This window comes from Propithecus coquereli, unplaced genomic scaffold (assembly GCF_000956105.1).
Source record: "Propithecus coquereli isolate 6110/MARCELLA unplaced genomic scaffold, Pcoq_1.0 Scaffold527, whole genome shotgun sequence".
NCBI classification, from domain to species: domain Eukaryota; kingdom Metazoa; phylum Chordata; class Mammalia; order Primates; family Indriidae; genus Propithecus; species Propithecus coquereli.
The window spans coordinates 1,481,996-1,496,034 of NW_012151141.1; the positions used below are offsets into that span (position 1 = coordinate 1,481,996).

At 50.2% G+C, this 14,039-nt stretch overlaps 1 protein-coding gene across 5 annotated transcripts in view; it reads left to right on the plus strand.

Annotated features, from left to right (window-relative positions):
• The window catches only part of NFATC2 (nuclear factor of activated T-cells, cytoplasmic, calcineurin-dependent 2), a 149,126-nt gene that overhangs the window by 5,666 nt on the left and 129,421 nt on the right, over positions 1-14,039 (plus strand). The window contains exon 1 of one of the 5 annotated variants that reach the window (XM_012656911.1): positions 9,082-9,445. The exons of 2 other annotated variants lie outside the window; for them this stretch is intronic. Coding sequence is in view for 2 of the 3 variants with exons in the window: in XM_012656908.1 (XP_012512362.1) it covers positions 9,316-9,445 (130 nt within the window). In the remaining variant the exon portion in view is untranslated. Of the gene's footprint in view, positions 1-9,081; positions 9,446-14,039 lie in introns of those variants that run through there. 2 more of the 5 variants (XM_012656908.1, XM_012656907.1) reach the window with 2 other exon arrangements.

The following is a 14,039-nucleotide window of genomic DNA, read 5'->3' on the forward strand; positions in this document are numbered from 1 at the left end:
GTCCAAGATGCCGGGGCTAGAGCGGCGGACAGGGCAGATGAGGCGCCTGCCGGCATGAGGCCCGCACTCTGGGGCAGGTGAACTACGAGACATCCAAGGTGACTTCAGAGAGTGTTAAATGCCAGGGGCTCGGATAGGAGAGTGGAGCTGCGTGAGTGTGTGTGGGGGGTAATAATAATCCTTGCACATGGGAGGTGCTTCGAGGCTCAAAGGAGATTGTGTCCATGAAGCTCTCAGTGTAGGCAAAGTGGTCAGTTCCTGTTAGCTGCCTTTTTTTTTTTTTACCATTATTTTATTGTTTTAAATTCAGTTTATTACTTTCCTTCTGCCAAATAATTTTATAAGAGTCCCTGAAGGGGACAAATCCATTTTCAACCAAACCTCAGGGGTCTTTTCTGTGGGCTCTGGATGCCTCTGGGGAGAGTCTAACAGGGAAAGCTCTTGGCTGGGCGGCGCGGGCAGCGTCCACAATGCATGAGATGGGTTGGTTTGCATCTGGGAGTCAGAGAAAGATTGCTTTGTGCAGTCGGGGAAGATGCAGTTGTGTGAGGTCATTCCCAAGCTAAGTGTCTTCAAGCTTAGGTGAAGTCTAGTGACCTAGTGATTGTGCTGATGGAGGGGGGGGGGGGACAAGGGAGAGAAGCAGATGCCCTGTGCTTTTGTGCAGGGAGCAGAGAGGAACGCACTCGGGGGTTGGCCTTGCTGATGGGAGCCACTGATGGGCAGCCTGGAGTCAGCTTGCCTGTCCCCATCGCTCCCTGACTTCAAAGATTATGAAATCGGCTCAGATGTTCGAGTCTGCAGAACATCTGGCAGGAGAGAGAATGGAGAGGAGAAACACGATCCCAGGGGTTAGTCATCTAGGAAGACAGCCTAGGTGACAGAGCAGGGACGGTGGGCCAAGAGTGGCAGGGAGACTGGTTGAGAAGTGGCGTGGGAGTGGGCAGAGACTAACCAAGCCTCCCCTGCCTGCCCCTCGAGGCGCTGACGTAGAAGATGGAGGCTCTCTGGGGGAGGGACGGTGGCATCTCCTGTTCGGCGAGGGGCAAGGACCGCAGCTGAAGGGAAAGGCCAGTCTGTCGAGCGTGCTCTCCTGCTGAGCACTGTCCACAGGGCCGAGGGAAAGGTGCTGTGAAGCAAGGAACAAAGAGGAGACACAAAACCAGAGCAAAGCAGCCGTGTGTGCAGGGGCGCGGTGGAACTGGAGACCAGGCTCTCAGGCTCACGTGCTCCCCGGAGCTGGCAGGTGGCACAAATGAATGAGGAAGCAGGTGGGGCTGTGTCGAACCCAGGGCACCAGAATCATCCCAAGGGGGTGGCCTTTACTCACCTCCGGCTGATGGGTCCATACAGGCATATGGGCCCAGGGTGCCGAGATCTGCCCATTTTTTTTTTTTTTAGGAGAAATTGGAAATTTGGAATTTTATATGAAATCTCCCAATTTAAAAATGTTAGTTCAGATTAAAAAGAAATTACTGGGCAAGCCAAACATAATACACCTGCGGGATGGAGCTGGCGGAGCTACTGCAGACCTGTGACTTCTGCTGCTGTCACATGGGACATCTTCCATGCCACACCTGGATCTGCGTTCTGGCTTTGGGTAGAACCCTTGATGGGCAACGCCCGCCCAGCAGGTGGGCGGTTGATTTCAACCAAGTGCCTTTGCTACAATCCCCTCCTGGAAAATCATTTTCTCACAGCAGAGAAGTCCTGTTCAGCCTTTAGCAGATGATGTCAGAGGTGACAGATTGGAGTGAGGGTCAGGTTTGAAAATGTCTTGTTGCCCCAATCTATAAGGAGTTCATTCCTGAAAATGGCTTTGCAAGAGTGTGGGGAGGTGAGTGAGGCTTTTTGGGGGAACAAAATTTAAGGGGGAGGCATAAAAAAATCTCAGTAATTATGACAAACCATATTTTAGTATAATATTTTAAAAATCAAAATCAATGCCAAAAATCCACGATAACCTGAAACATAAAAAGTTTAAAGACAGGAGCAGCATGACTCTTGTGGCACTGTTGCTGCCCCTGTCTTTATTAAAATTCTAAGCATTTGTTCACCAAGAATTTTTGTTGTTGTTCATTTTGATGTTGTAAAACATTGTGCGAACACATAATTTATTTGATTACTGATTTTTTTGGCACCCTTTTGAAGTTTGCTTCTGTCGCCTCTACCCTAGGGCCAGCCCTGTAGGAGTCAAATGCCTCTGTCTATAAATCATAATGTTAACACCCAGAGTCGCAACGAGTCCTGGGTGTGCTTTAACTGGGGCGGAGATCATTTCTGGAATCCGGTAAAGAATGTTCCTATTTTTTGAATCTGACTTGAAACGTTTCAGTGCCTGCCTGGGATAGGCAGTGTTTTATTATAATGGGGGGTTGTCAGGATGTGGGGTGCATGACGAGAATTTGTGATTTATTCGTTACACAGATGGTCTCTGACTCACGATAGTTTGACTTACAATTTTTTGACTTTACGATGGTGCGAAAGCGATGCACATGCAGTAGAAACTGTCCTTGGAGTGTCCATGCAACCATTCTGTTGTTCACTTTCAGCGCAGTATTCAATAAATTTCATGAGCTGTGCAACACTGTGTTATAACATAGGCTTTGTGTTAGACGATTCCGCCCATCCGTAGGCTCACGTTAGTGTTCTGAGCATGTTTAAGGCAGGCTAGGCTAGGCTATGAGGTTGGGTAGGTTAAGTGTATTAAATGCATTTTCGACAAGACATTTTTAATTTACCATGGGTTTATAGGGATGCAACCCCATTGTAAGTTGAGGAGCATCTGTCTACTGCTATCAGAACTGGCTGCATAATTTTCAGGGTGCAGTGCAAAATGAAAATGCACAGCCCTTTGTTCAAAAATTAAGAATTTTATGATGACGACAGCAGAGCAGACCGAAGCGCAGGGTCCTTCTAAGCTCGAGCTCTTCCAAGTGTGGGGGGCCGTGGGGCTCCGCATGCCACACCCCTGAAGCTAGCCCTGATTGCTACTCATGTTGGCTTGGTTTTCCTTATTCGAGTTAAATGAGTGTTAGATTTGGAATGGTAATTCCGATATTATCTGATTCACCCCCTCCTGTTTTACAGGAGAAACTGAGGCACAGGAAAGTCAGGTGTCTTGCTTAAGGGCTACAGAGTGGGTTAGAAGAAGAACTCAGGTTGGATCCTGGGCCTCCCAGTTTTGGGGTTTTCCTTATTATACCACAAGAGCAGCCCAGCCTCTGCCACACGTTTATGTCTTCATGCCCGTGGGTGCCAGTGACCTTCAGGAAGGTCAGCTTGGAAGGGGTGGGGGGGATCACATCTACCAGTCTTATTATGATGACCCCAAGAGCATAGTTCCTATAACAGAACATTCTCCTTGATGGAGAACAGTCTTTTTTCTTTTCTTCTCTGTCTCTGTCTGTCTCTCTCTCTTAGAGTTTTTGAGAGATTGTGTTTTAGAGTTACTTGGGTTCTCCTGATGCAGCGTCATTTACCGATTGATCTCTCAGGCGGGAGCTCTGTGGGGCACTCTTCTTCCATTCCTTCCTTTGCCTGCTTTCTAGTGAGTACCTGCCACGAGCTGGGTGCCACACAGCCAGCGTTGCCAGATAAAAATACAAGATGCTGCGTTAAATTTGAATTTCAGGCAAATAATGAACAATTTTTTTAGTTTAAGCCTGTCCCGCACACTATTTGGGACATACTTATACTTAAAAAACAAGTGTTCGTTGTCTAAAATTCAAATCGAACTGGGTGTCCTGTATTTTTATTTGCTAATCCTGAGAATCCTAGATACCCTAGAAGAAAACAGACAAATATCCCTGCCCTTGTGCGGTTTACACACAAGTGAGACAAACAGACAAACACATAACCAAATACACATATGAATAAAGTACACCATAGTGATAAGGGCTCTGAGGAACACAGGGGACAGCGATGCCATTTTTATTGGGATCAGTAGGGAGGGTGTCTCTGAGGAGGTGACATTTGAGCTGAGAAATGAACCGGGTGAGGCAGTGGCCAGGCAATATCACAGGACCAGTCAGAGCAAAGGCCCTGGGGTAGGGTCATGCTGGGCGTTTTCAAAGAACAGGTGGCAGAGGAAGTAGAGAAGGAGAGAGTGGAAGGTGACAATGATCAAAAAGAGCTGGGTGGGAGGCAGCTAATATACCCTACATAGGGCCTTGAGGCTGTGTATGTAAATTTAGTGGGAAGCCGCTGGAGGGTTTATCAGATTTATATTCTTAAAGGATCCCACTGGCTGCTCCGTGTAGGGGCAAAAGTGAGCAGCAGGTCCAGAGAGGCGGCCACTGCAGTCGCCCAGGCCAGAGATGACAGGGGCTTGCATTGTTGCGGGGGGAGGAGGAGCAGTGACCCTGGTGAGAAATGGTTGGGTTTGGGTTGCTTCTTGAAGGTAGCGCTGCCCACATTGGCGGAGGTTTGCTTGTGGGTGCGAGAACAGGAGAGGAATCGAGGAGCGCTCGTTGGTGGTCGATGGCAGGACTAGATTAGGGAGAGGGCAAAACATGAGTTGGGGAACAGGGACAGGAGTGGTTCAGAGGATGTAGGGTTTGGCTTTGGATGCCTGTTAGATACCCGAATGGAGATGCTGGGTCGGCAGTTGGATATATGAGCCCGGATTTCTGGGGAGAGCTCCGGTTATGGATAAAAATGAGTTTCATACCGGAAGGTGGAAAGGAGGGCAGAGCTGTGGGTGGCGCGTACCTCCAGGGGCTCCTTGAAGGAGCCTGGGGGCTCGGAGCCTCCTGGGGTGCTGGGGGGAACCCAGGAGTCAGCGCTGCTTGAGTATTTCTATTCAGTGGAACCGAGTTATGCTGCATTTTAAGGGGTAGCCTAGAAGAAGAAGTAGAGAGAGAACTCACAGAGGGACCGAAGGATGACAGTCTGTGTGCCCTTTGCATCCTTCCACATTTCCCTACCTCTGTTGCCACCACGGTGGTGCCAGCCCCCACTGTCTTTGCCTGGATGGCCATAGGAGCCTCCAATTGAACTTCCTGCTTCAACCCTTGCCACCTGCTATTTCTTCTCCACACAGAGCCCAGAGCAATTGTTTATAAACTCAGATGTGATCTCGTCATACACTGCCTAAGACTCTTCGGTCAATGCCACTCCAGTCTTCTTTCAGGTCCTGCAGCACGTCATTCTTCCTCCTGCCTCAGGGCCTTTGCACACATTTCCCCCTCTGTCTGTTAGTTCTTCCCCTCACTATTCCCTGGCTAATTTCTACCCAACATTCCAGCCCCAGCCTAAACATCACTTCCCTAAGGAAGCCTTCCCTGAACTCCCTGTCTACATCAGATTTCCTCAATATGAGCTGTGTGACACATTCTGCTTTCCTTTCATGCGTGTATCTCCGTTTGTAATTATACTTGGGGTAAATGCTTGTTGAAGTGAGTTGAGTTCCTGGGCCAGGGTCAAATGGTAACAGTGTGTGTAGAAGTTTCAAACTCTCAGTGGCTTCACCAGCTTCCCATTGCACTTTGGCTGGAGAGATTGGGGAAAAACTCAAAAGCCAGGGCACCCACAAGTGGGTCAGCTGCTGGGCAGAGAGGTTGACAGAGCTGCCCTAGCAAGGCCTCCATCCCCCCACCCACCCCTCACCACCTGGGGTGGCCTCTAGATGCATAAAGGTCATGCATTCTGCTCCTGGACCTTGCTTCTAAGAACACAAATTATTTATTCTGGAATTGAAAATGTGCCTTTCCCTCAACCCAAACCCCCACCCATCAAGGTGGCCTTTAGAGGAGAAGACTCTCTTACTCCTCACTGTTCCAGCAGAAACTCTCCATAGGCTGGGGACTAGTCTGAACCCCTTCCCTTTAAAGAACTCTGACTGCTTTGGTGCAGACTTCAAATCACAGAAGCTTTGAAGATATATCCAGTGTTCAGAGGGACCTCTGAGGCAGTTAAGATCTTACTTAGAATGTCCTGAACCACCCTTCTAAGGCTGAGTTTTTATAGCATTTGACCAGTTGTAATCTTCTCTTTATTATTTAATTTTATTATTGGCTCTCTCAAGAGGATGTCCAGTTGGGGATAAGAATTTAGGTTCTTGCCCTAGCAATTGTGCGACCAGGTAAGCCCCAGGGAGGTAGACTCTTAAAGAGAAATCTAAGGATCTTGTACATACAAGGAGAGTCAAACTTCATCCACCCATTCATCCCTGTAGACATCTACTCTTCCATTGATCCATCGATCCATTCATGCACGCAAACATTCACTCTTCCATTCATCCATTTATCCATGCAAACATCTGCTCTTCCATTGATCGAGCAATTCATCCACCCATGCATTCACTCTTCCATCCATCCATCTACCTATCATCATCCATTCATCCACACATCCATTGTACAGAAAGCTGTGAATGAGGTGGTCATGGCCCCTGCCTTAGTAGATCTCATAGGCTAGTGGAGATAAAATTCTCTGATTGGCCCAGTCTAGGTCACTTGTCCACTTCTTTGCCAGGGGAAGGTGGGGCAATGGGGTTGGTAGCTCTACCAAGATTATGTTTAGAGTAGTTTTCCAAAGGAACACACTGGGGTGCAGTTATGAGAAGACGGGGGGAATGATTCTGTGTAGGCACCATGCACAGATATGTACTAGATTAGAGGCATGTGATCATTATGGGGTGGAGGAACAGGAACGGATGTGAGTGTTGTGGGAGGGTCACCAGCTTTTCTCCTTTGCTACAGCACAAGGGAAGGCTGGTTCCCTTGTTTATCCCTGACCAAATTTCAGCATCTGGACCTTGGGTCCCTGTCATAAGGACCCAAGGGAATCCACTTCCTTCAAGATACTTCGCTATAAGTATCCGAGCCGGGGTCATCACTCTGCCCTTCTCCACCTAAATATATCAGCCACTCCCTAAGATGCTCACTGGATACATACAGTGTAGCTGTGCTTATGGTGAAGAAACAAAGAAAGGAATTTCTTTAGGCTCTGACAACCAGAAAGTGCTTCCCAAGACTCTGAAATGAGTCCTGAGGTAGGCCCAGGACTGCAATGGAGTTTGAGTCGAAACCAGTGGTTCTCACTTCTGGCCAGAAATTGGAAGCATCTGAAAAGCTTTTACAAAATACTGATGCCTGAGCCCGCCCCCACATAGTCTGATTAAATTGATGTCTGGCGGGGCCCAGGTATTTGAATTTTAAACGGCTCTCCAGGTGATTCTAACATGAAGTTTGGGTCAAGAACCACTGGTCTCAGTGCAATTTGGAAAATCCTATTCAGTGCTGTGCTGCGTTGCTTGCAGGTGGTAACCTTGATTAGGGCAGAGACTGTGGCTTGTTGATGGCTGCGTCCCCAACACCTGCAGCAGTGCCGGGTACGGGCACGTGCTCAGTAAATATCTGTGGGATGAACAATTGACAGCTTTGCACAAATCCCCTTGATGGCACAGAGGTGGCTCCCCTGAAGAGTGTTCTTCCCGGCACATGGGGAAGGAGCCTAGTCACTTGAGGTCGAGCTGCAGTTCTCACGGGGATCTTAGGACTTCTCCCACCTAATCTGACCCTCAACACTGCCCTTTAGATTCACCTGAAATCTTTTTAAAAAATATCTTCGGACATTCTGGTTCAGTGGGTTTAGACTGCAGCCAGAGCCCACACATTTAAAAAGGTGTCCCAGATGATTCTAGTGCTGTGAGGGCTGAAGACCATGGTACTGATTTTCTTTTCTACCTCTGTGAGTCTGTTTTCTGACTTCAGCTAACTTGGCCGAGATCCCTGGAAGTGTTTTCTTGAGGGGTGGTACTGGGTTCTTACATAGTGGTCGCCAAGAGTACCTGTTCATAACACTAACTTTGGGTGCTTGATTAAAAATACACATACCTGGCTGGGCGTGGTGGCTCACACCTTAGCTCAGCACTTTGGAAGGCCGAGGTGGGAGAATCGCTTGAGGCCAGGAGTTCAAGACCAGCCTGGGCAACATATCTAGACCCTGTCTCTACAAAATACAAGAAAAATGAGCTGGGTGTGGCGCACCTGTAGTCCCACCTACTCAGGAGGCTGAGCCAGGAGGATCACTTGAGCCCAGGAGTTTGCGGTTGCAGTGAGCTGTGGGTGACAGAGTGAGACCCTGTCTCAAAAACATAATTAAAGAAATAAACACATTCCTGAGCCTATACTCCAGACTTACGGAATCGGGAGCTCCTGGGAGGGGCCTGGGAGTTGTGTTTTCAATAAGAATCAGGTGTGCTTGACCTGCCAGCCTGTCCATCAGCGCTGAACTCGCTCTGCCTCCAACAGGCTGAGCCTCTTGGAGCTCTGGCTCTTTCTCTTGGTTCTCGATACCAGAACACACTTCCCCCGCCTCTTCCCAGCAATCAGGTTCCTCCAAATGTCACCTCCCCAGAGGCCTTCCCTGACCACCAAGGGACTACAGCCTCCCAAACCCAGGCTTTGCCCCTGGTGAGTTCTCTCCCAGCACCCTAAGGAGATGCTACTTGTCCCCTGTTTATTTCCCCCTGCCAGAAGCCAAGCTTCCCAGGGCAAGAATCCGGTTCATCCCAGCACGAGGCATGTGGTGGCGGGCCAAGCAGTGTAGCCGTAAGGGCGGGACCTGTGCTTTCAGAGTATCTGTGATTCCTTCCCAGGCCCTGGGGAGTTGAGTTGGGGAGGGCACGCAGGTGTCTGAAGTGCCAGGGGACATCATGCCACAGCTGTCAGCACACGCAGGCTCCTGGAGACACAGGTCTGCATCAGAAGGGAGTGGGTGCCCCCGCCCCTCCTTGGAGGAGAAAAGCAGGGAAAAGGGTGGGATCCGTGGGTCCCCTGGGGCAAAAGCACTAGTGGCAGCAGCTTTATTGTCTAGACCTTGGGTCTGGCAGGGCGCGCCACGCTCACCCCGAGAAGGGTGGGAGGCAGCAAGCGCCCGGCGGTGGCCCGGGGGGGCTCCTTGCTGAGCGTGGAGCCCGGGCAAGGCCCGCGGGCGGCCTCCTTCCTCCCGGGCGCCGGCCAGCCCGGGCGCGCGCCCCTCCCCCCGGGCCCCGGTGGCGGCCCCGCCCCCGCTGGCCTGGCCGCCCTGTCCCCGCCTCCCCGCCCCCCTCCTCGGGCTGCAACAGGTGCCTCCCGGAGCAGGAAGCTCGCGCCGCCGCCGCGCAGCTCCCCCGGCGCGTCCAGGACCCGCTGCGCCCGGCGCGCCGTCCCTGGACCCGGCGTGCGTCCCCACGAGGGAAGTGACCCCGCCGCTCCAGCCGCCTCCCCGCCCGGCGTGCTGCCGCCTTCGCCTTCCCGGGCGAGGGGCCACGGAGAAAGCAGCGCCTGCCCTCGCCCCCGGCCCCGCAGCCCTCGCGCCGCCTGGAGCGCCATGGACGCCCGGGAGCAGCAGCCGCCGGACCCCGACGGCGGGGACGCCCCAGGGCATGAGCCGGGGGGCAGCCCCCAAGATGAGTTCGACTTCTCCATCCTCTTCGACTATGACTATTTGCCTATTGAAGGTCGGTGGAGGCTCCCCCCGGCCTGGCCCCGGAGCCCGGGCAGGGGCTCGGGCCTGGGGAGTGGGCACAGAGCTCCTCCATGCTCCGACTGGCCCACTCCCTCGGGGGCCTGAAGGGGAGGGTGCCCCCACCCAGGTGAGAGGGAGGGGAGGTGGCGTCAGTGACGGCTGCCACCCTTAGGGGGCGGTCGGCTCACTCTTGCCCCGTAGGGGAGTCAGTTTCTAGTCACTTGTGACTTGTCCCTGGGGGCCACTGCTAGCAAAGCAAAAGGTGGCAGGTCCCAGGGCCGGGCGTGGGGTCTGCTGTCCCCTTCCCTGGGACTGCTGGTCAGAGAGCAATGGAAGTGATTTATTTGCCTTTGGAGAGAGGAGGTGAGGAAGCAAAAGAACGAGTTAGTAGGGAGGGGCCCATGCACAAAGGGGTTGCCCCTGCACGGAATTATCAGGGCTGGAAGCTGCTCCTTCCTTCCAGGCACTTGAGACAGCGCTGTCCCCACTGTCCCCACCACCTCGTGTGAGCAGCGGCTGTTGGGGACTTTGCGTTGAACTGAGGAAGAGGTTGTCTGTGTCTGGTGCTGGAGAGCGGTTTGACTTTGTGGTACGAGGCCGGCCCATTTCCTCCCTGGCTGCTGCTGCCGCTGCTGCGTGTGCATGTCCCCCAGTGGGTCAGTCTGAGCTTTGTTAAGTGATCTTCTACCCCTCGGCTGTAATGGACTGGGGGCGTGGGGGTCCAGGGGAAGCTGGAGTGTGGATTTGGGGGGGACATCAGCTATTTCTGCCCAAACTCTGTCAGTCTGTACCTTCAGCTGCCCTCCATCGCTGGGGCCTGGGGACTTCCCCAGGCTGGGCGGAGATCACATTTGTCATTTCACGTGTTTAACAGGAGCACTCATCAGAAGGAGGAGGAGGAGGAGGAGGAGGAGGTCATATGCCCAACCTCACTGTATTTTTCTGGTTAGCAGGTTGTCTTGGAAAAAACAAACAAAAAAAAACCCAACCAGGCTTCCTGATTTTGACAGCCCAGCCCAGCCCAGCCAATGCTTGTTGAAGGCTCGGGGCAAGTTGGTAACTTCCAGACGTGCTCTGAGCCTGCCTGCATCTGGTGCGTAGGCCGGGCTTGTGCTCGCTGGCTCATGGAGGAAGCCTGTTGGGGTACTTGGTGCCTCACTGTTTCCCACAGCTCTGCGTTAGGCAGATGAGTGGAGAAGTTTTCATTTTCCTTTTGCCAGTGTCCTCACTGGCCACCTTGGGTGAGGAGTTTGCCTTGACTTTGGATATCACTTTTGCTTGGATACCTTGGAGATGGTAGCTAGTGATTTTGTGTTTTGGCTGGAGATGGAAATAATCAGCAGAAGAGACCGGTCTCCTAGAGTGGCAATCTGGAGGACATCCTTTGCTTTGAAAAGATACAGTTAAGAATCCGCAGAGGAGCCCACGCTAACATCAGCGGTCTTTCTGTTCATTAAGATTAAAGTCATGTTTTGCAGGGAACTAACACCCCTCCCAGATTTGCAATCAGCTAACTTTTATTTTTTTGTGTGTGGGGTGGGGGGATTTCCAGGGAAATAGTTTCCAGGCCAAATCTGAAGGGAGGTGCTTTTCATAGTTTTTCTTGGCAAGTGGTGCTTGGTGGCCACCAGATGGGTATCTAAATTCCAGAGAAAGCCCTGGAATTTTTTTTTTTTTTGATAAACTTTATTTTTTGGAACAGTTTAAGATTTATAGAAGAGTTGCAAAGATAGCACAGAGAGTTCCCATATACCCAACACCCTATTCTCTCGTATTATTAACATCTTACATTAGTATGGTGCATTTGTTATCATTTATGAAGCTATATTGACACATTATTGTTAACTGAAGTTTGTACTTTGTTTAGATTCAGAATGTCTTTGTGTTTTATGACCTCAACAGTTTCGAGGAGCACTGGTTGTAGAGTGTTGTAGACTGTCTCTCCAGAAGGGTTTTTTGGATATTTTTCTTATGATTAGAATAGGGCTATGGGTTTTTGGGAGGAAGACCACAAAGGTAAAGCGCCCTTCTTATCACATCACATCAGGGGTACATGCTGTCAACACGATTTATCCTGCTGATGTCAACCTTGACCACCTGGCTGAGGTAGCTCTTGTCAAGTTTCTCCACCGTACAGTAACTCCGCCCCACACTATAGTCTTTGAAAGGAGTTAATATGAGAAGCCCACCCTTAAGGAGCAGAGAGCTGTGCTCTGGAATCTGTAAAATAATGACTCTTTGCTGAGAGGTAGGCAGCACAGAAGAGTCAACACCCAGGAAGTATAGGGGCATGGTGAGCTTTGAGAGGCCAGTGTGAGCTGTCCCAGATGGAGTCTGGCTCTGGCTTACCCAGATGCCATGAGCAGTCACCTCCCTGTGCATGGTGGAACTCCCCAAGGGCCGACAGTAGCCTTTATGTTGCTATTAGACTTTGCCCCAGATGACAACGTATTGGTGATGGGAGTGAAGTGTTACCCTACACTGTGGACATGGGCCTGGCAAAAAACCAGGGAAGGAAAAGGCCTGCTAGTGGGACAGACATCATTGTTAGTATTGGTCGAGGTTTGGGGAAGTCGGATGCTTATTTTTCGGAGCTTTAGCATGTAGCAGACGTTTATTAGCACCATGTAATACCCCTCCAACCCTAGCAGGCAGGCACTATTATCACCCCCATTTGATGGAGGAGGACACTGCAGCACAGAGAGGTGGAACAATTTTCCCAGGAAAGCAGAGCTGAGACGTGGTACTGGGGGCCCACTGCAGGGCCTGGGCTCCGAACTTCCGTGGAGGGTTCCTCGTTCCCTCCTGTGTTGAGAGACATGTGTAAAGCAGTTAGCAAGGAGCCTGGGACCGTAGCAGAGCTGGAATGTAAAGCATTTACGGACAGGGTGATCTTGAGCAAGTCCTTGAACGTCTCTGGACCTCAGTTTGCTTATCTATGAAACAGCCGAAATAATAGTACTTACCCCATAGGGTTGTTGTCCACTTTGAATGGGTTAATCCATTTAAGTCAGCTAACACAGGGTGTGATTTGCTACCAGCATTTTATTAAACCTTCGCTTTTGTTAATAGAGTCGTTCAATTAATATGAGCCATTGTTTATTTACTTGCCCTGCTATGGAGCAGCTATTGTGTTAGGTCCTGGGGAGACAATGGGGACCAGGGCCCAGCTCCTGCCCTCACAGAACTGGTGTCTCTAACTGTGCCTCTGTTGTTTTCTCTCGTCTAATTGCGCCAACTAATACCTCCAGTAGGATGTTACATCCTAGTGGAAATGGCAGGCCTCCTTGCCTTGTTCTTGAACCTAGCAAGAGTACCTCTAGGGTTGGCTTTAGGTGGAGTTGTATATATTTTATCATGTTAAGCAAGTACCTATTCATTCCTATTTCCTTGAGAGTTTTTGTTAGAAATGGGAGTTGAATTATATGAAAGGCTTTTTAGCATCTGTGGAGAAATAAACTTTTATTCTTCTTAGATCTATTAATATGTTGGCTTTATTAATAGATTTCCTAATATTGAAACATTCCTGGGATGAGCCCCACTGGGCCACTGTGTATTATTTTCTTGTTGTGGTGGTGGCATCTGTTTGATAATGTTTTGTTTAAGATTTTTTTCCCCAGCAGTATTCATGAGTGATATTTGTCTGCAATGGGCTTTTTTGTGTGCTCTCAGGTTTTTTACCTTTTCTATGCTTGGGAGCAATTTATGTGCTCTCTGGTTTTGAAAGGTGTGATAGAATTCCTCTGTGACACTACCTCTGTAAACACTTAAGGGCCTGGTACTTTTTTGTGGAGTTGTTTCTTGATGGCTTTCTTATTGTGTTTGTAGAAATTGGTCCGTTTACACTTTTTATTTCTACTGGAGTCAATTTTGGTGAATAGTATCTTCCTAAGAAATTATCCATTTCATACTGCCTAGGTTTCAAATTTATTTTCCAGAGATGTGCAAAGTAGACTTATTTTTTTCTAGTAGAGGAGACAGCTAAGTCTGTCTAATAATAGACAGACTGGGGGCAGGGATGTGGGGTCCTGATGGGGTGGCCACTGAGCCCAGCTTGGGCGGGGAAGATGTGCTGGCTGTCAGCAGATAGTTCAGAAGTTGAATTCCCTTATGTGTGTGTGAATTCAGTGGATCCTTACTCCTCCCAACGTGTAATGCATTGGGAGAGACAGGTGGGTACTGGTAATCTCTGGTCACCTGCAGAGGTGCTGGATTTCCAGTGTCCTGCTTTGGAGACAGACATGTGGGGGGGTGCGTGTGTCTGGTTTGCCTCAGTAGGTCTGGGGCATCCCTCCTTCGATTCCTGGTAAGCTACAGCACATAGTGCCAACTTTGACCTTTTGGAAAGGAAAGCAGACTCCTGTATCACTGCCTGTTGCTGTGTAGAGTCTACACCTGAGATTCTTAAACTTTTGGGGTCACAGCCCTTTGAAAAGCTGATGACAGCGACAGGCCCTACAGAGACACATGCACTCCATGCATGTGCACGCTACACGCGTGCATCCCCTCCCCCTGCACACTGCAACCCCAATCCCCACTCCCCTACAAATTCCCCTTCATGTGCCTTTTATAGTATTTCTTAGGGG